At 37.6% G+C, this 22895-nt stretch overlaps 1 protein-coding gene across 1 annotated transcript; it reads right to left on the bottom strand.

Moving 5' to 3' along the window:
• Nucleotides 1-547: 547 nt before the first annotated feature.
• On the bottom strand, nucleotides 548-22871 carry LOC112517924 (ABC transporter G family member 31). The gene is made up of 24 exons (XM_025125351.1): nucleotides 22540-22871; nucleotides 22292-22412; nucleotides 21505-21593; nucleotides 20522-20606; nucleotides 13961-14117; nucleotides 13780-13856; nucleotides 13523-13667; nucleotides 9587-9888; nucleotides 9225-9506; nucleotides 6922-7238; nucleotides 6674-6834; nucleotides 6492-6595; nucleotides 6230-6386; nucleotides 6048-6110; nucleotides 5582-5703; nucleotides 5170-5502; nucleotides 4583-4873; nucleotides 4400-4483; nucleotides 3208-3341; nucleotides 2887-3114; nucleotides 2449-2620; nucleotides 2241-2328; nucleotides 1797-1963; nucleotides 548-814 (listed from the first exon to the last, which is right to left on the bottom strand). Exons 1-24 carry the CDS (start codon nucleotides 22869-22871, stop codon nucleotides 548-550), a joined length of 4278 nt encoding a protein of 1425 aa, XP_024981119.1.
• Nucleotides 22872-22895: the final 24 nt, after the last annotated feature.

The raw sequence follows: 22895 nt of genomic DNA on the forward strand, positions 1-22895 counted from the left end.
CTCCGTGCTCTATAGAATTGAAAACTAGTTTTCAGAAATTTTCAAAAACTGTTTTATATGTAGAAAAAAAGTTATAAGCATTACCCATATGAAACATGGTATAAATATTGCATTTTCACATTTGTTTAATATAACATCAATGAATATCACCAAACAAAGGATGGCTTTTTGTTCATTGCAAAACCAATTAACGAAAGCTAACCAAGAAACAATATGAATACGAGATATTGTTGTGTTGCGTCTGGTACAAAATCTCCTATAAAAATGAGAAAAGCGCTACTTACAAAATCTTAATCATAAGCCTAGATGAGATGATTCCTAAACTAAAGTGTGTATCAAGTTTGTTAGAGAATCAATACTGAATTGGTTTTACATGTGCAAACACTACAAGAGTTGCAACATATCGATATTTTGTTTTTAATATAATTGATCTTATATACCGGATTGATTCGATCTTTTGGTTCTAAGTGGATGCTAGGACTCGACTTGACCGTGTGCAACTCTTGGTGCTCTTTACAGGGAACGGAAGTGTGGAGTTCGATATGATTCATCTTTTTTGAAAATTTAGAAATTTGAGGGAGAGAGCAAAGACGAGAAAGAAGAAGACGCTGAAGGCAAAGAGCACGAGAGCGGAAATACCAATCATGTTGGATTCGATACCGAGTGCTTCCTTCAAATAGCCTTTTACAGTGCCTTGGAAGCCAGGTCCTACAATTGGTTCTTCAAGGTCAGCAAGTTGGGAGCCGATGAGACCTTGTAAAGTCCACGAAATTGGACATATGTAGTAGAACCAGATCCACCATCCGGGTATTTTCTGCATACAAATACAAATCAAGATCATCAAACTTGCACCAGCAAACGGTTATAGGAAGACTACTAATAACACCGAAAATGTAATAACAACAAAGTTAACACAAAACAAATCATCCTCCTGTTCTTTTTTTTTTTATTAACCTGGCTATCCAACCCGTTATGCGAGCCGACTAATCCCACAACGACCACCCGCAAAAGTCACCGCATTTGAACCTCCACGGCCACAAGGGATTTTTTATTCCTCCTTGGATTCGAACCTGGGACCTCCAGACACTTTTGACCTTTGGAGCCTAAGCTTAAACCAATCGGACACCACCCTTGTGGTTACCATCGTCCTGTTAGAGTCGCAATCGGTTAGACTTGGAGACCTTTCTTCAATATACGTTGGAACTTGTCTTCTCTCCTCATGGGATAAGAAACTGGAGTTTTCACTGCCAGTCCTTAAGTTCAAGACTCCCTAACCCTCTATACTTGGTGAATGCTATTCCTCTTTAGCTACGGGTTCCGTGATTACTTAAGTAATTCTAACTTGGCAAATCAGATATATCTTTTGATTAACAATTACCCGCTACAATGAAGAGTAATCTGATAGGTTCCATATATTTTTATAATGTATCAGAGCCAAGGTCTACCATTTGAGACATCTATTCCCGGGATTCGACACTCAAGGACATCTTTGCCCCTCTAGCCTCTGTTGAAGGGGCACATTAGAGTTGCAAATTGGCTAGACTTGGACACTTTTTCTTCAATATATGTTAGAACCTTAGTCTCTCCTCAAAGGGCTCTCGGCTCTTTTGGACAGTAATATGAAGTTCTTTGTAGGATATTTCTGTGGCTTGACCCCATGACATTCTAGCAACCTTACCAGTTTCTCAAGGGCTGTCAGTAACATCGCCTTTTCCTTTCCCCCCCAACAAAGAAAAAGTAAATGAAGAAAATGGGAATAAAGCATTGGCATGCTGATCATGAGAAAGGTTATTTACCGGCTTTGGCACAAGAAAACCCGCAAGAAGGTTCCATAACGAGTAAAAGGCAGAAGAAACAACAGCAGCGATTTGTTGAGATGGAGTAAGACCAATAGCCAACATCCCGTAGAAGGTAAAGTAAGTGAAAGTTAAAAACATGAACACAAGGTAGAGTAGAAGTTTTCCTGCAACACAACAGTAAATGCAACTCCGTCAAAATTAAACATAGAAGCTAGTTATGCTCCATTGATGCCATGCCTTGTCAGCTAGGCTAGTAATAGTAATACATGTCCGTCCCATATGATTAAAAAAGTTAGATTTGTGAGCTCCTTATAAGTTGCTACCAATAACTTTCACCATAGTTTTAAGTTGATTTGGAGGTTACTGAGCCTGCTACTTCGGGCTGTGGGCTGTTACCATATCGATCTTATAACGAAACTAGAAGGAATACAAGTATCATACCAATTGTCCTTTGAAAATTGATCATGAAGAAGGTAGTGATACCATACACGATTGTCTGAATCGCTATGTACGGGATCTCCACAAGACCCTGTAGAAATTAAACTCCACATAGCATCTATTTCAGAACTAAAACATCACTCCTACTAGTCTTGTCTCCCTTCTAGAAAGAATAGACACAAAAAAGAAAGATAAAAGTCTCAGAACTTACCTGTGCTATAGCATAAGGGATTGCAGAATACATTCCAGCTGCTCTCTCTCGGTAAAAAACTGTTCTTTCAATCGCGATCACGGGTTGTACAGAGGAAGAGTTATTTACACCAAGAAACATGACAGCGGTATAAAGAGCACCCATAACCACCATCAAGTTCTGACTGTTGTTTCTGCCGAATAAACCGATAAATAAAAAATTATGAGGTTAGAAACCGATCAACTAATGATATGGGTCGTAAAACATGTGAGTTTGTTAGCGAATTTTTTTTTTCATAAGCACCATATATTTTGCATTCCTAGATATCTGAACTTAAATCTTACCCCAAAACCCCACCTTCAAGTACACACTGGGCTCGTTTGTTTGGTTAGATATCCGAACTTACATATGATGAAGTAAACCTATTAAATCAAGAATTTTGAGGAAACAAGAAAATACCTTTTTGAACCAACGTCCCAAAATACAGAACCAACGATCAATGCACACATAGTTGTAAAGAACAATCTCACAGCGTTGTATTCTGGACTTCTCCAATACACGAGATTCTGCTTCCAGAAGCAAGTTTGGAATTGCAAGAGACCACTTCGGGAATATGTGGAAGAGAAGTATAGAGGTTCAGAGCCAGGCTGTGGAGTACTTGTTTGCCGAATCAGAGCTTCAATATCTCTGGAGAGATAGAACCATTTGATATTTTGTATGCAAGAAACATTGAAATACCAAGCTTTAGTTTAGAGTACTCACAACACCAATAGAGATTACCTATACTGCTTAGAGTTTTTATAGATCACTGCAAAGTCCTGGCCAATTCTTTCTTCAACAGCAGGTGTAGTCATTTCAAGCATCCAATTTGCAGGATTATATTCACTCGGCATTGGTGAAATTCCATTTATACTCTGAAAAAAAAGAAAAATATGTATTCAGATGACAGCTTCATCAGTCTGTAAGATTATAGAAATCATGTTCAAACTTCGTCACAGTATCTAATCAGCACTTTTGAAGTATGATGGTCTATTTCTCTTAGAACAACAAAAGACAAGATGACTCAGATAAATTATCTAAAAAGCAACATCTGTTTGCATGGTGCTCAACTTCTAGTGATGCAAAGCGTTTCCGATGGTTGCATGCTAAAGTAAAACAGTCTATCACAAAAAAGAGCAACGAAAGCAATTTCAGTTCTTTAATAAACCCCAAAGAATCTGAATTCGGCCATTTGAGGATTTTGAATACCGTTTTAAACCCTAAAGAATTGACCAACCGCAAGAATGGAATTTGGTCAATGAGATTGACCATTCAAATTCCTTCAGATTCCGTCGCAATAAGATGCACAAAACACTACCTTAGATATAAGGGGGTGCTTGGTTGGGGTTACCAGGGGGTAGAGAATGGGAATAGGAATGATTGGGGTTGCTTGGTTAGGTATAATATAATCACCCATTACCCGATGATGGGTAATGGACCATTGCTGATAAAAATTGGGGTAACATGAGATACCACATCTCACAACACTTTATCAAATCAAAAATCCTTCCACTTTTGAAATTGCCCTACCCTCTACTCGTTGAATCACCTCCTGCCATTGCCGGTCCATGGCATCACCAGTCACCATCCCATGCAATGACCACTCACATTCCCCAGTATCAACTAAACATCATTAATGCAATGACCATTCCCATTCCCTAATACGAACCAAGTGCACCTTAACATGTTCATAAATATTCTTCTTTTTCTTCTCCTGAAAGCCAGCAATAAGTTTTTTATTACAAAGAATCTAACACCAATTATTAGTTTCTACTAAAAACCTTAAGACACAACACAACCGACAAATACAAATAAGTGTAAAATGTACCTACTACTTAGGATTTCAATCTTTATACCAAGAATGTTTTCCTTCCTTTAGAAGATGAATCATAGAGAACAGTTGAGAATGAATACCTCGAGAGACAGTTGTTACCTCAAAGTACTTGATCAAAATCTCTGACCTTTCACCCACTTTTCCACCATAAATTACATGTCCTCCTCTTTTCATTAGAAGTAGCTATGGATGAAACACCAATGATGAAAAAACAGTCATGACCAAACACATAATGTATTAGAAGCAAGTTTCTACATGCCTAATAAAGCTTAATTACCAAACCTCGTCAAATGCTTCAAATATCTCATTACTTGGTTGATGGATTGTGCAAACCACTGTCCTTCCAGTATCAACTGTATTACGGATAGTCCGCATTACAATGGCAGCAGCCCTTGCATCAAGTCCAGAAGTAGGTTCATCCATAAATATTATGGAGGGATTTGCAACAAGCTCAACTGCAATTGTTAATCGTTTCCTTTGCTCAGTGGACAAGCCAGTACTGCCAGGCAAGCCTACTAGAGCATCTCTTAGATTATCAAGTTCAACTAATTTCATCACTCCTTCGACAAAGTCCTGCTTAATAATGCATCAACGTGCACTGTAAATATCAGCTAACTGAGCTAAGCAATCTACATGCTACTCTCTCCGTCTGAATGTCCATTTTCAAAGTGCATAGTTTCCAATTCTACCCTTAATTATGAGATGAAGAAATTCATTACTCCCTCTATTAATAAGGGTAAAAAATTGTGTAATAATTGCTCATTTTTAAAACTGTGTGCCTTTTTCATTGTGGACATTTATTTTGGGACGGAAGGAGTATATCATCGGTGAAGTATATCATCGGTGAAACAACGCTAGTGGAAACTAACTCGTCTTTGTTTAGCATTGACATCTGCAGGAAGGCGTAGAAAAGCAGAGAACAATAGAGACTCGATAACTGTCACTTGAGGAGAGTGTATATCATTTTGCTCCACATAACCAGAGACCCTAGCAAAAGTACCTTGTTCTTTTTGGAACCCTGATATATTGATTTCCCCTTCAATGTATCCACCAGTCTTCCGACCAGCAAGAACATCCATCAAGGTCGTCTTACCTGCCCCGCTTGACCCCATTAGCGCAGTAAGGACACCTGGCAAAAACACTCCACTTACGTCTGACAAGAGTTGCAACTTCCTTTCTGTTATACCTTCCAAAGCCATGTCCTGGACAAAGTGAAGTAATTCTACTTTTGGCATAAGTTAAGTGTGCTGGTGGACTCATTGTTCCAGGAACTAAGTGTACCTTTGGCATGTCAACAAGGTAATTAATGTTATGAAAAGTCATTGATAGCGGTTTGAACGGGAGAGTCATGCCCTGTCTTCTAGAACCAGTATCAGCTTTGGCAGGAGATGGCTGATTGCCAGCTGCACAACAAGTTAAGATGCAAATTGGAGGTACTTGTAATATGTTCTCCCTCCATAGAAAAATGCAATATTACATGGTCAGATACAATATTTGACTATCGATCAAATATAATTTTTTTTATAGAAAATACCCCTTAACAAGAAAAAAAACCAGTAGACCAAAATCAAAATTAAGAAATTTCAAGTAAAGATTACCAACTAGCAAAAAAGTAATTTAAATGAAAAACTTCCTTGAAAAAAGTTGCAATTTTTTTGACAACCCAAAAAGAAAATGTTGCATTTTTTCTGGAAGGAGGGAATACACAACTTTATTATTAAAACATACAACTACAAGAGCTATTTACCTCCAGCTCTGGTTGAATCGTTTTCAGTGGCATCAGGTAGAACCATCTGTGCATTTTTGAGAGCTGTAGTACAAAATAAAGCAGTCACCGGACTTCAAAAAATCATAAACAAAGTATCATACATTTGCACTATCAGCAGATGTAGTAATAAGACAACCACACATGAAGAACTGAGCACTTACGATTAAGATAAGCCAAAGTCAGAGTCACTATGATATTGAAAACCAAAGCATACAGTAACAAGACACCAACTCCCAGCCAATACCAATTATCATCGGTGGGCAAACTATGGTAGTGGAGAACACTATAGCCGACTGTAGTGTTTGTACCAGTAAGCTTCTGCAAAGTGGTAGTGTTGGGGTTTTTATTAGACCATTGTACTTGATAGAGAAGATGCAGACAAGTTAAGTGCAGCTAGTCATTTTTATCATAGATGAAACAGACCTTCTTCCATCTTGTGGCAGTAAATTCATTAACAGCAATTGCACTTTGTGCATATGATAGAGGTGAAAGCCAAAAACCCCATACCCACCATGGCTTAATCATTTCTGAATGAAGATAAGCAAAATTCTAAACATTAGGTGTCTGTAAAAGAAAACTGAACCAATAAACACTTGGCAATTTACCTTTCGGCATGATAAATCCGCCCAACAAGAATACCACAAGCAGCGCAGCTGATCCGAAAGTATTGGAAATTATCATATTTCTCGCAACTGCAGCCAATGTTCGGAAGAGACCTAAAGCCATCTGGTGTATTGAAAACAGAACAAACACGTGACGGAAAAACCTGAGAAGAATTGCAAGTCATTAAAGCATGTCAAGGTTCTAATGAAGGAGTACTACTTGCAAGAGTTAAAAAGCCAAAAAAACAGACCTGCCTGCACTAGGGGAAAATCCAACGCTATAATACACTATAACAGACCATACAACAGCTTCAACAGCGGAGTATGGAACACGCAGTATCCAACTAGAAATAGACCACGCCCATGCAGGATAAAAATGATTATCCCTCTGCTTGTAAAATACAGGTAACCGGAATATCATAAGTGGGAGCTCAGAAAATCCATTGAACATCATGTGCACAAGTGCAAAAAATAAGCAACCAAGATACAGGGTCCCATCCATCACATCTGTTGGATGTAATCTTGTCCTTATGAAGAGTGTGCATGTAACAAATCCAACAAATGCAACCTACACATTATATGATAAGCTATTGTTAGATAACATTACATTTCAAAATCAGATGATCAGTTACAAGTGCAAGTTTTGTGCATTCAGAGGAAGAATGATAATGATAAGCCAGTATATAAGATAGATCACTAAATATAAGAAGATGAGCTACATTGCCCACTTTTCTGTAACCGTAGCAAAGATACTGCAGAAAACCAACATGCAAAGATACAATAGGTATATTACTGATTTGTGGACGGGCTGTTAGGGCCTGAATAATGAAATAGAAGTGATGATGATGGAACTGTCACCTCTATATTGGTTTTCTAAGTACCTAAAACCATATATGAAAGGAATTTGCTCCCTCTAATCCGCTTTCAGAGTAACAATTAGCACTCATCAATAAGGTAAATCCTAATATAGCAGACATGCATCTGTAAAGAGTTATCTTTTATTGATTGGGAATATTCCTTTATATAGAGTACATTATGATTACAAGGCAATAAGCTTAGATAGACAGACATAAAGAAAAGAATAAGTGCTAAAATAAATAATTCTAAAACTCCTCAAGTTGGAGCATAAACATTGAATATGCCCAACCTGTCACATATAGGACTAACCTGAGTACCTGATAAGAGGTTTGTCAGAATAATGGTAACCTGATCTCCTGAACAAACCCAAATTGGCTCAACAAATGAAGGTCCACCCAAGGTTCAAAATGGCGTGAGGTGTGACGTGGCAGTGAGGTCAAGCCTCAAGCCTTGCACACCATAGAATTATATATATATACATAGATGTTTTCTATATATTATTTAATCAGAAAATGATATTAAAAATTTTAAATTGATATTAGAAAAAGAAAATTAATATAGGTTATTACTATTATAAAAATAGTCTTTGATTTAACCGTTAGTCCATGACGTGTATGAATTCATGAAACAGTGAGCGATGTGATTAGATAAATCTATAAAAATGTATGATCTAAAGCTAAAAAATGTAGTTTTAAAAAAAAAAAGATCGTGTCTTGTAAAAAGTGCAAGCGTGGCGCCCCTCAAGACGCTATGACGTGAGCCACGCCTTATAGAAACGCTATAGGTCTTGTTGTAACGGCGGAGATGCATCTTACGCCATATCGCGCCATGTGTGAACACTGGGTCCACTAGAAGTATTTGCTACTCTTCTTGCAAACAAAGTGGCAACCAATGAAGCTCATAGAAAATATTGTTCTTTGAGATGTGTCCCATTGTCCACATGAGCAGACATCTCATTAGTAGCTTGCCTCTGTCCAAGATGTGCTAAGGATTCGAAATAGTCCAAGGAACATGATGGTTATCCACAACTAAAATAACAGCATAACCCCTAGAGGAAAGATGAGAACAAAAAACATGGTTGGAGATAAAATAACCAAGTCAGTCGACAAGTCTTCTAAAACATGTATGTTTCTGTTTTCTTTGGGGAATAGAAATATCAGGGTAAAAAGATACTATGTTAGGGTGCAAACCCAAAGAAAATATTTCTAGAGCAGAATTTTGGTTCTACTCAGATCCTACTGCATGCTTAGAGCATCAGAAACTGTGCCAATCATCATTTTCTCCTCTGATATACCTGAATGGTAAACGGTCAGAAGAAACATCTAGAAACACTTGCACCATTGCCTCATAATCTCAGGAACAAACATATCAGAACCAAAAGCACCCTCAAATCTCCTTAGGTCCGTCGGACCCATACAAGTAGCGCTCTGGACTATTAACACAAATAAATCTTGTGGACAAAGTTCCTATAAGAGCTATTATCGCCTAGGGGATGCTTATTCTCCGCGATTCATCATTCTTCCTAGGGTTTTAATTATTGGAGTCAGATAACAGGCAATTGAGTTTGCAATAAACAACATCATACAATACAACTGTCAATGTTCATAAACATTTTCAATGAACAAGAATATTATGACATGCATTTTGTAACAGAAGCAAACAATTGAAAGATGAAAAGGCAAGAGATAGGATATACCTGGATTGTCTTGAAAATGTAAAGAAAACTATGCCTTTTTATCAAAAGATATTCTCTTGAAAAACAAGCTTCAAAAAGCTTCCATTTTGATACGCCATACTCCTTTTTTCTCAGAGCTGACACATGACTCTTAGATTTGTCAAATGGAACACGGAGGGAGGATTCCAGAGACCTTCCATAGATGGAACTTTTGTAAGCTTCAGAAATCTTTGAAACTGGAATGAATTCATATGGTTTTGAAGATTCAGCCCAGTACTGAGCTTGATCCTTTCTCGAGGTGACCTATAAGAGTCACACATAATTAGCCATATTGACTGGTAAAAAAGTAATATTCAACAATATTATACGAATAAAAAAGATACCTCCTGAAGAAAATCAGCAGTGCCTTTACGTAGGGGCTTTTGGAAACCTAATGACTCAAAAAACTCGAGCACCCTTTCTCGAGGACCTTCATATACCATGTGGCCTTCTGATAATACCACCAGATCATCAAAGAGATTGAATGTTTCAGGTGCAGGCTGAAGAAGAGCCATCAAAACTGTGGCTTCCATTTGATGGACAAAATTCTTTATGCACTTCACAATTTGATATGTTGTTGAGCTATCAAGTCCGGTTGAAATCTCATCCATAAAAAGAGTTTTCCTTGGACCAACAACCATCTCACCTACAATATGCTATTATCAACTATTGTTTTGCAAAAGAAACCATACAAACCATTCTTATGACTGCAAAAGCATTGATTTAAGTAAGAAACTATAGCATCCATTACCTGATAAGTATCCATTTTGAGAATTCAACATCCATGCCCTAGTAATGGATAGCAAATCCACGTAAATGAAGGAAGCTCACATGGCCAACAAAGGAGAGCACTAAAAAAAACTACAATAGTGGCTCCAAAATCCAAATCATTGGAGTTCGAAATTGAGGTGGTACAGAAGACAGAAGCACAAATACTAGACGTCTAGGGCACTTTCGCTTTAGTCCACATGTCCTAACATGAGGTGTTGTAAATATTAGCTCAATGCTAATTTAATTTAAAATCCTCAATCAATGTTCAACCAAGGTCAAACTAGAAATAAAAACTCAGCGTCCTAATGATCATAATAAGCTTGAACACTCAAATGGTTCTTAATCCGGAAGATAAAACAGAACCTCATATCTTCAATCATGGTGAATCATAAAGCAATAAACTTGAAGCAATATAATAAAGGAATTGATATAGAAGACGACACCTACATTTACGTTGAAACATAAAAAACAGAAGTAAACCAAGGGTGGAGGAGACCATTGAGAGAAATCCACTAAATAAATAAAGTTATAGTGCAAAAACAAGAAGAAAGCTTCAATTGGGTGGGGGAGGTGAGTATTTAGTGGGAAATGTTGAAAAAGATAACCCTAAAGGTAATAAAATGTCATGTTATGTGACTTGTATATGCGACCTTAGGTCGCATGTCGTAACTCGCCCGATTCCTTAGATGGCTTCATGCAAGTTAACTCGCAAGGTAGGTCGTATAGCATGTCATCTTTTGATTGGATCGCAAATTATGTATCGTTGCATCCTCTTATTTGTCTGGCAACTTATCATGGCGGGTAAAAATCGCTAAACCTAAGTTGCATAATTACAAAATAAGACAATTTGGAGACACATCCAACAGTCTCCACCTTAGCTCCAAATCCATATTAGAAATATTCCAAGAACAAAGCTCCATAAAGTTCATCATCAAACTAGCAAACATATCGACTTTTCAAGAGATCATTGTTAAGAACTAACATCCTCCTCCAAGCCCTTTACAGGCTACTTTAACTACGAACATCAACCAAGTTTGAAAACAACTCAAACTTAGTCGTAGAATGAACCTTTGTCTTCATATCAGCAGGATAGTCATGAGTCGAAATTTTGCTCACCTTGAAGTCATCCTTAGCAATGACTTCGCACAAAATGAAGGGGACCAACTCCAGCCTTTAATACACCTAAGTTAAAGGAAACCCATCATTGTGAAGGAACCAACATCAGCCTTTTATACACCCCAGTCCAAACCATGAGAGAATAAGTTCAACAACAGATGTCATATGATTTCTCCGTTTCAGGTATAATTAGTTTTTTGTTGTTTTGTTTTTTGTTGTTTTGAAGATTCCAAAAAGGGCTCCTTTTGGAGAGAAATCTTACGGGGTTCCACATTTTCTCACATTGATTCGGGAGCCACATATTACCTGATTGGGAATGAAGACCTCATATTCGATCTCAATACTAATACACCTCATAATCTGGTTCAACTTGCTACTAGATCTTCTGTCAAATTATGGGCATAGAATCCACTAGCAACGTGTCAAACCGAAACCTATCATCTGTTCATTATGTTCCAATTTTTTCAAATATTCTAATATTTGTAAGCCAAATTACAAAAAACACGTACTGCCTGCCGATCAAGTGCGAGTCGGAGTACAAAGTGTTCGGAATATTTTCAAAATAAAATAAAGTCTTCTGGTTTAGGTCTTAGGAAAAGAGAAAGGATCATTTTGGTGGGTTTCTCCTTGTCCCACGTAGGAGCAAGAGTAAAATTCAAGTGGGTATATAAGAAGAAGCATTTTCTATATATTAATTTAATAATGGGGGCTCCACAAGGGTGCATAGCACCCTTACGCGCGCGACCGTGTGCGTGGGCGCAATGTGGCGCTTTGATGGCGCACTTTGCACTTCGCACACACGCATCACCGCGAGCCGCTTGTAGCCGCCTTAATCCTTTTGCTTCAAACCCTTGTAAATAATTCGTTAGTGACAGTTACTACGAACAGATGCGATGGTTAGTGAAAGGGTGCGACAGTTGACCATTAAACAGTACCTCTTCGTGAACAGATGCGACGGTTCGTCGCAGATGGCAACCATACCGGTTCGCATCAAAGGGTGTAATGAACAGATACGACGGTTCAAGTGTAGCAGATGGCACCCGTTCGAACAGTTGCGACTGTTCGAAATGTCGCGAATAGTGCCTGTTCAAGAGGCTGTCGCATTTGCCTATATATACCCATCTATAGACACCAAAAATCGTTTAACCTTTTTCTTTGTTCTATATACCAGATTGCTAAGAGTTATGTTGCTATAGAAACATAATTTCTTAGTCTCTTCAAATCCTTGAAACTCAATAGTTCAACCGGGACTATCACCACTAGTGCGGTGTTGATAGTCATTCTACATACGTTGCTTCATTGTATCTTGAGAAGCGATTCGCCAAAATCCCAAAGCACATACAGTGGGGGCGAAATTGCTTTAAGGATAGAGATCACTCGCCTTGAAAGCAATAAGTAGTAGAAATCTCCTTCTCTTTATTAGCCTAAAAATTAGAACCCTAAAACCAACACAAAGCCATCGCAAACGTGCATGTGAAATGATGTGGGTAAGAAGAATTCTAAAAGTGTCTGGAGTGATTACAGACGACTTGACGAGACAATATTGTGATAGTCAATCTACCATTCATATAACCTATAATCAAGTCTTCAAGAGAGAACTAAGCACATTGAGGTTGATTGTCATCTAATCAGAGATCACGGTGTTGAAATGCCAACAGACGTCCATTGACCCCGCCAGTACAAATCAGGACTGAGCACCAGATTGCAGACATTCTCACAAAACCATTACAGAAAGCACAACTAGATTTCATTTGTAACAAGTTGGGAATGATTAACATCTTTACTCCAACTTGAGGAGTGTTAGATATCCTACATAGTTAGATATTTAGGGTTTTTCTTTCTAATGATCTTTAGTGCAGTTTCCTAATATAGCCCTCCTTTATGTATAAATGTATGTATCCTCATCTAATGAGTGTGAGAAACACAATTACCTGAAAATTTTTCATTCTTAATAGAAGGCGTTTTGAACATTATGTTAATAACCAAACAGATTTAATGAACGATATGACAAAGAAATGCTCATTTGTTTTTGGGACAAATGAGATGGAAACATGGTATATAATTGAATTAGACTTCGGTAACTAGATTGAGAAACATTTGATGGTCTCACTACAACTAAAGTTTCATTTGTACTTGTTGTCATTGGCTAGATCCCTTGAAACGGAGGAACTAAATGTAGAAAATCCCTTGCCGGTTCCCATAGAAGTAAAATTTAACGCATTAGGACCTATTGGCACATCTGAAAGTCTAACTGTATAAGCACAGTTGTGGCCTGAAATGTACAATGAAACCTAGTTGTGTCCACATACATAGGCAGGTAGTGAAGACCTAAGCATAGCCATGCAGAAAAAAAACAGCAAATAGATGTGCAAAGCAAGGTGGGAGAAAAGGACCTGTAGTAACTCTCTTTCTCTGACCACCTGAAATACCCCTGACCATATCATTTCCAATGACCGTCTCTGAACATACATCAAGGCCAAGCACCTTCAATATGTAATCTGTCGAGATGCTGTGCCTTCTCCCAGCAACAGAGCATGCCTAGTAATTACAACATATAAAAATAAAACTTTAAGATGCCAACGCATTTGGGGAGATCCATAGGGAAGCATGGAAACTAGTGATAGCAGACTACAAATCTCAAACCAGTAACCTTCATAAAAGCATCAACTTCAGGACTGGGGCGTATGTGATTTTCCTTCTCCAAACGAGTAAGTTCTCTCAAGTTTCCTAGAAATAAGATATCATGAATTATGACATGTAATACCAACTATATTAGCCCATGTTGTGATAGGAAGGATCATACACAGTTTTCAACGAACAAGTGAGCAAACCTGCAAACCCTTCACCTTCACATCTAGCACCAAAATCCAGAGTTTCTCGTACCGTTAGCTCCGCAATGTGGTTATCTGTTTGACTTATGTAAGCTGAAGTTCTTTGAACGCAGAACTCATGAAATGCATGGCCATTATATGTAATCATACCACTTCTCTGAAAATAATATAGCATGTTAAATAAAAGGGTCACGAGTTCATGTCCAAATTGTCGCGAGCTTCTGCTACCCCAAAATGACTGTCATGTAAAATGGAGTCACTTAGGTATGTATCCTTTTATGAGATTTAAATGTAAATACATGACCTCCTGAGTTATTAAAAAAATGGCTTCATATCATCATCAGAAGGTCATGAATTTAATTAAAATCTCATTAAGGTTATATACCTAAATATCTCATGTAAAATGTCAGGTTATGGGACCATTAATCCTCAGTATTCATCGTTTGGTTTTTTACCAAAAACAAACCAGAAGATTATTTGAAACTAGCACATATCAGACTCCAAATTAATTCTAAGACATTTGAGTTGTACTTCAAATCTAAACTCTTCACGGGAACGTATAGTTTAGCCAGAAGTACACCCATTTCAAATGAACTTCCATCGAGTAGGCACATGGCTAAATTCTAACAATGGGAACTCAAGATGCAAGGTGGGCAACACATTGACAATACAACACCGAAATATATACAAATCCCACTGGATGGCAAATCTAGGCAATCAACAAATCAATAACATTTAAGATGGTAAGAATCCAATTCCTTGATTTACCTCAAAAAAATGAAGGAAATACAGATCAAATTTAGTACATGTTACACATAGCCCTTTTCAATTGTATATTGATTTTTTAATAATTATAACCAACACTTGCTCTACAGTTAAACTGCATTATTGCTTTCCTTCTAAAATTGGATTTATGTTACTGATAACATGACTAACTTTCATTTATAGACGTCAAAAGAAATTTGGTCAAAGTTGTCTTACAGCATTCCAACATGTAGAAATTGAGGGTTGGATTTTTTTTCGTATATTTAAAAGAATACAACAAAGGTATTTATACAAGAAAAAAAACCCTAAATAAGGAAACACAATCAAAGGAATTCTAGAGAATAATAAGAAACACTAAGGAAAAGATCCAGAATCTCTAAGAAATATTGTACAAATAAATTGGGATTTCAACACTCCCCCTCAAGCTCAGTTATAGACGTTGCGATAAATTGAGTTCAACACTCCCCCTGAAGCTGAGTTGTAGATGTTGCGCAAACCCAACTTGGAATTGAACTCTTCAAAGCTTGTTCTAGGAAGTGCCTTTGTTAGGATGTCAGCAATCTACCTTTTTGTAGGGATGAAGTTGAGTTGAATGACTTAAGTTCACCTTTCCATAAATGAAATGTCGGTCTATTTCAACATGTTTGGTCCTATCATGATGGACTAGATTTTTGGTGATCTTTATAGCAGCTTCACATATGCCCTTAACTCATTCAGTAGCCTTCTTATCCACGAACCTTCAGATATGACCAAGGCAGTGCTCGATATTCTGACCCAGCGTTGCTCCTTGAGACCGCAAATTGTTTTTTGCTACTGAGTTACCAAATTTCCCAACACATTGGAGAACCGCTGGTCGATCTCCTTTCTGTTAGCTCTCCGTCGGAACTAGCATCCGTGTAAACCTCTAAGTCTCAGCTGCTGTGTTTTCTAAAGTCCAAGCCAAGACCTGATGGTTGGTGTAATTTTTTGAATAGCATAGAATGCGATACACAGCTTCCAAATGCTCCTCAAAAAATTTGTGCATATGTTGACTTACAATGCTGACATGAAAGGAAATATCAGGCCTGGTATGGGAAAGATGGATTAGTTTGCCTACTAATCTTTGATCTTCCCCCTTTCTACTGGAGTCAGATGCGGTTTCGGGACCAGGCGTGTAACCTTGATAGCAACAGTGTTGGTAATTGCTCGAACGGACCGGTGAAGGTTATGAGCCTGCTAACTTTACCTTATAATGAATTATTTTCTTGACAGAAGAATCCCTTTGGGTTAAGGCCATAAAATTCTGCTAGTTCGTATGCCTATATAGTCAGTTAGTTTTCTCAGCCCCCTATTCTATTAGTCAAGCGCTAGGGCGTCGATTCACCACTTTGATTTGCTTTCAAGTTTGGATCCATTGGAGTATCTGGTTGGTAGGTGATGATGGGTAGTGTTTTCTGGAGCAGCATCTGGTTGAGTAGGTGATGACAGGGCAGTGTTTTCTGGAGATGGATTTAGATGGGTATTTATGGAGTGGTGATCCTGAAGAGTTTCCCACAACTGATATTCCCTTGATTGTTCCCCCTGCACATCAGATATGGGGAAGGAATGATTTTCAACAAAGGTGGCATCCATACCTTTGTTTCTGGAGAGTAACACTTATACCCTTATGAATGTTGAAATATCCAATGAAGAGACATTTTTGGGACTTTGGATCAAGCTTTGTTCTTTTGCGATCATAGACATGGGCAAAGGTTGTACAACCAAAGACTTTAAGAGGAAGCTCTAGAAAAAAAAACGAGGCGTGAGAAAATGCTGCAAGCATTAGATTTCTTGATGTTTTGAATTGTAACACTCGACCTCACATGCGATTTATAAGGTAAGTGGTTTGAGTAATGCTTCCCCAGAACTGTTTAGGAACATGATTTGAAAACATGATGGATCAGGAAATCTCAAGAAGATGTCTATTTTTCCTTTAGGCCACTCCATTTTGTTGTGGGGTGTCAACACAAGAGCTGATATGGACAATTCCCTGTTCTAATAGATATGGACCAAGAACGGAGTTAAAATATGTGTTTCCATTATCAGTTTTCAAAATTTAAATCTTTTTATTGAAATGATTTTGAATCATGGAATGGAAAATTTTGAAGACAAAGGTTGTTTCGGATTTCTCTTTCATAAGAAAATCACATGTTGTCCATGTATGACATTAATAAAGGATATGAACCATCTTGACCCATTGATACTTTTTACCCTTGAAGGTCCTAGATGTCATTGTGTATCAGGGTGAAAGGTTTGTGAAGGTTTGTTAAGTCATGGCAAGGAAAAAAAATTAAAAAATGTTTGGCAAGTTGGCATGCTTCACAAGAAACAAATTTGGCATTTTATTAATGAACAAGTGAGGAAACAATCTTTTGAGATGACTAAAATTTGGATGTCCAAGACGAAAATGCCATAACAGGATAAGATTTTTATTAACGACCTTGAAAAGGAATTGAAGTTGGAATGGAAACACAACTTGTTTTGTGAAAAGTTTTCTTTTAGGAGAGTCCTTGAGAATATAGAGTCCATCATGCACTTCATCACTACCAATCACCTTCTCTGATCCCATCACATGAAATTAGCAGAAGTTTGAATTGAATTTGGACACACAATTTAGATATTTAGTGCGTTTACTGATTGACAAAAGGTTACAATTTAATTCAGGAACAAAAAGGACTGAAGAGACGAAGAGGCCATCTGATAACTTTACAGATCCCGTTCGTGTCACTTTGGAGATGGAACCGTCTGCAATTATGACCATGAGAGGATTATCACATGGTGTGAAGATGTGGAAGACATTTAAATCACATGTCATTTGGTTGGATGCCCCTAAATCCACAATCCATGGACCCGTGGTGTTAAAGGTTGTAGTGAATGCATGAAAAGAGGTACCTTGGTGACTGGCATTTACATTGATTGAAAGTGAGTTTGGCTGTTGTGAAAGCTACAAAGAGTTTCTGGAGTGCATTGATCTGATCCTTCGTGAAAGGGTTGACCTCTTTTGATGTTTCTTCATTGTTTGCAGCCATGTGGAGACGTCCATGATCACTCCTACTTCTTGCTTTCCAATCTACAGGTTTTCCATGGATTTTCCAACAGGTTTCGAAGATGAACTGGTCTTTGGTGGTGATAACACCATGGTCTGCCCTTTTCGAATCCTCCTGTTTGAAGAAGCCGATGAGTTATCATGGCAGATCCATCCAAGTATGGTGAAGAGTTTGGCATCATCAGTCATTTCCAACTTTCTTCCCTTTGGATTTCAGAAAAAACTTCTTGGATTGGAGGGAGAGATTTGAGGCTCATGATTCTGCTTCTGACTTGGTCAAGTTCTTTGTTCAACCCTAATAAAAATCTGAATGTTCTCTTTTTCTCAATGATTTCTTGTAGAGGGTTGCATCATCAGGACACTTCCAAGAATATACCTCAAACATATCAAGATGTTGCCAATACCTTGTGATTGTGTAACACCTGAGTCTCCTTGCTTGAGTTCAAAGAGTTTGGCTTCTGTTTCAAAAAGTTCTGTAGTGTTTTCAGAACATGAGTAGGTATCATGGGTTGCACTCCATATTTCTTGGGCAGTCAGATAGAAGAAAGCTTTCTCCTTTCGAAGAGCATGGAATTTTTCAGCCAAGACATCACCATATGGTATTCAGACTTCCATTGGTGATAAAGAGGTCTGATTCTTTGGGTTAAAAGACTTTACCAGTGAGGTAGTCATCTTTTCCTCTCCCTGAGATGTACATGAGAATAAATTGAGATCATTGAACGTAATTGTGTCCGTTGAGTTTGTGACACGTGATTGGGAGTGGAGAACTATCAAGAAAATTTGAGTGGTAATTGAATTTTGAGGAGGAATCGGATCTGAGGAAGCAAAGTCGTCAGAAGTTCCCATTGGTGGTTAGATGATTGGCTAGCAAAAAAAACCAGCAGCAGGAAGGAGAAACTTAGGAAGCGTTTGGTTCGCAGATTTTAAAGAAATCTGATGGAATTGGAATGTTGAATTTCATTGACCAGATTTCATTCCCTCGTTTGGTTTATTCTTTTTCACGAAAGGAATCTTCAAAATCCTACAAATTCCACAAACAAAGGAATTTAACATTTCATAGCAAAAACATGGTATTTTGATGGAATGAAATTCTCTATTTTCATAATACCAAATATGCCTTTAACCAAATATACCTTAATCTCATAAAACCCAATATGACCATCGCCAACCACCTTTGGCCACCGTCGATCTGAACCACCGTCGACACCACCGATCTGAACCACTGTCGACCATCGCCATTTGAACCACCGCTAACGACTACGGATCCGAATCATCGTCAGCCACCTCCGATCTGAACCACCGCCGACCATCAACAATCTAAACAACCACCGATCTGATCCATAGCCGATCTGAATCACCCCCGATCTAAACCATCGCCGATCTGAACTACCTGAAGCACCACGGACCACCATCAATCTGAATCACTGCCAACCACCGGCGACTACTACCGATCTGAATCACCGTCGGACACCGCCGACCACCAACGATTTGAACAACCACCGATCTGAACCACCACAGACCACCATCTATCTGAACCACTGCGAACCACCGCATCTAAACCACCGTGGACCACCACCGATTTGAACCACCATTGATTTGGTAACGTCGTTTAGCTTATGGTTATATTTGGGTTGTGTATTTTATATTGTTTTACATATTAAATAATTATTTTATTGAAGTATTTTTAGTTTTAAAAAAAATAGAATTTTCAAAAAAGGGCATTTTAGTCATTTACCAATATTTCATTTCATTGCCAAAGCTACATTCTGTGAACCAAACAGACAGATTCCAAATCCTTCACAAATTCCATTCCAATGGCTGCCAACCAAACAGGTGGTCAAACCTGACAACATTCCATTCCAATTCCTCGAAAGTCAAATTCCCTTAACAGATTTTATTCCATCCAAAAACATTATGCGAACCAAACACCACCTTAGGGTTTTAGAGATATAGCTTTGATACCATGTAGAAATTGAGGGCAGGAATTTTTCCTATATTGAAAGAGAATACAGCAAAGATATTTATACAAGAAAAGAAAACCCTAGAACTAGGAAACACAATCAAAGGTATTTATAAAAGAAAAGAAAACCCTAAAATAAGGAAACACAATCAAAGGAAGCCTAGAGAATAATAAGAAACTCTAACTAAGGAAAAGAGAATGTTTCATCATACAGTACACTTCCTATTAGAGTGCCACAATGGCCAATTCACAAAGATCCAAATTGCTCAAACTGACACAAATAAGAGTATTTACCAATTTAAACCTTCAATCATTTTCGTATAATAAGTGATTCAATATTCACCAAAAGCATATTTCTTTATGTTTCATAGATTGTAAATACTGGATAGTAGACCAATTCACATGATATAAGTGGCTCTGGTAAGTATACCTGTGCTGGTTTGCAACTGATATAGGCAGGAAGGAAAACTAAAAGCTTCAAACTTGTAGAAAAACTCAAAAACATGGGTGGCAAAAATCCTCCCACCTCATCAATGTAAATCAGCAATATGCACTCGCAAATCCAGGCTGTTTGGTAATGGTGTTACTATGTTTTGTTGCTGACAAGTATTCAGAAAAACTCAAAAAGTTCTACACTTCTAAGACTCTATATCACAAGTGTCACATAATCAGTGGCCAGACCTGTGAGAGCAGTGAACCTACTCACCCACTCATGCAATTATGCAGGAAGCAGAAAATGTTTTTAGAAAAAAGAAGAATTGTGCATAGATACCTTCAATTTAGTATCAAGTTTCCCTGCAAGAGCTAAGAGCAATGTAGATTTCCCTGAACCAGGTGGCCCCAAAAGCAATGTCATCCTGTCCATAAGTCAAACAGGAATAGGTTCAAATGATCCTTTTCTTTTGTTCAGTCACCAACCAATATCCTAGAGTAAGGTAATGTAATGGAATATTAAAATGAATTCACATCAACTTGAACGCCTCAGGTATGACAATTGAACTTTTGATAACACAATGCATCTCTAAATTTAAGGGAGAAACTATAAAAGAAATCGAACTTGCTTCAAAAATTGCTACAAATTTAGCTAAAAATGTACAAATTGCTCAATCATTGGTAAAATTTTAACCCTCCCTTTTCTACTTTCCTCTATTCGAAAACCGTTTTGTGCTACAAATTTAGCTTCTAAACTTTAATCATCACAACAATAGTCAATAACTTTAATGTAATACAACTGTAATAGATGTTGAGCAAAATATCGTTTTTTCTAATCAACTCTTTTTCCTGTTTTCAGAACACTTGGAACACCACCAGTTTCTTAAACGATTCATGCATAGCAAGTTTCCAAGGATAAGAAAGATGTGGGAATAGTTTGCAATCATACATTCATACTTAGACGCATTTCTCTTAATAAGTAAATCCAAAGTGATAGTTAAGTGGATAATCCTCTCTCAGAATTTCAGGTCCTGAGTTTGATTCGATCGCCACCCATTCATGAAGAATTATCTTCTCCATATTAAATAAAATATGGTAAGTCTTGTGAATGCTTTATGTATGTGTCTAAATGACGAGAAACAATCTATGCAACAGAAAATCTACTACGGAAGCAAAATGATGAAATTCTACTTTACCCTTAGAAGTTATCATGTAGAAAAAAGATAATACATATATAGCAGATTCTCTAGCCAATCCTGGAAAATAATACATCCAACACGACCACATGTTGTGAAATATATATATATACATACATACGAGTACCTTCCCGGTTTTATTGAACCGCTAATATCCTTCAAGATAGACAAATGATGTCTTTGTGGGCGGAAAATCCTCAAACAGGTTAAGAGACGCTGTAATCAAGTATCAGTAAAATACAAAAATTAGCAAGCCGCCTATTTTTAACTTCATCCATTCCAAACAATAACAATGCAATGAATGCAGACTGTTTATAGTTATCCATCTGAACTTACAAAAAGAACATCCCTATGAAGATTTATCATGAAATCTATATCAATCTTGACTGAATAGTTCATGTACTGGCTTTAAATGATTTGCCCACATGGTCACTACTTTGTTTGTAAGAGCATCTCTAATGGAGTGACTAATAAGAACTCATTTTTTGTACTTTTTCTTGTCGGATCATTGTCCACTCAACAAATTAACGACCCATAATCCTCCAAAAAGATAGTTACTTGTAGGAACTCCTTTTATGAGTTCCATATATTTTTTAAACACCTATAATTATGGATATAAAAGTCAAATATATATATATATATATATATATATATATATATATATATATATAAGCTACTAAAATGTCACTTAACACAAAGTTCAAACAAAGAAACAAGATTCTTGTACAAGAGCTCAAAAATGTGGGCGACTTATCTGAAGAACCTATTCAAATGGTAGTGATTATAACTACATTTTTTCCTTATAAGAACCTCCCGTTGAGATGCTCGAATTTATTTGTTTACCTTGCTTTCTTAAACAAAACACATAACCAAAAAAGAAATAAATAAACGGAAGAAGCAAAAAACACACTGACCTCAATCACGTCACGAGTATAATTAACTAAAGTCGGCAAAGCTCTAGAACCAATTAATACATCCGCCGCAACGTTCAGCTTCTCAAACCTAACCTCAACCTTTGGAACCTCCAATCCAACTCTTTTTCCACATACAACACAAAAATTGATAAAAAGAGAACGAAAGTACAACTCATCAACGCTTCTATAGAAGATCGAAAGGTAAACACGAATGAAACTTAAAACCTAACAACAAGTAATGCTAATACCGGTCGAATCGTTCTTTGATGGCCGCAAGCAGTTTATAATTATCCTGTTCAGACGTAGCGAGAGCTTTTCTAACAATGAGTGAACGATTACGACGATCAAGTTTCGTAACGTCTACAGTCTCCGTTTTCTCCTCAGAACCATTTGATTCGGAGGCTGGACGTTTCAGTAACGCGAATTTCTTCTCCTTTCTTGATGGCAACCTCTCTATCGCCGCCCATAGAAGCTCCGTCTCGTCTCGTCGAAACTCCTCCGCATTCGACTGCCGTGAAAATGTATCATGGCCGCTTTCAGTGTCCACATCGAAGTACTCACTTCCATCTGATGCTGCCATTGAGATCTCTCCCTACCCTAAAAT

Source organism: Cynara cardunculus (genome assembly GCF_001531365.2).
Source record: "Cynara cardunculus var. scolymus isolate 2C chromosome LG 9, CcrdV1, whole genome shotgun sequence".
Taxonomy (NCBI): Eukaryota; Viridiplantae; Streptophyta; class Magnoliopsida; order Asterales; family Asteraceae; genus Cynara; species Cynara cardunculus.

Excerpts from the sequence above, each read along its gene's own strand:
- LOC112517924 (XM_025125351.1), bottom strand. The coding sequence starts at position 22,871 with ATGGCAGCATCAGATGGAAGTGAGTACTTCGATGTGGACACTGAAAGC. Across the intron at positions 21,594-22,291 it reads ATACTCGTGACGTGATTGAG|CGTCTCTTAACCTGTTTGAG; the intron begins GTCAGTGTGTTT and ends ACTTGATTACAG. Across the intron at positions 20,607-21,504 it reads GGTTCAATAAAACCGGGAAG|GATGACATTGCTTTTGGGGC; the intron begins GTACTCGTATGT and ends ACTTATGGACAG.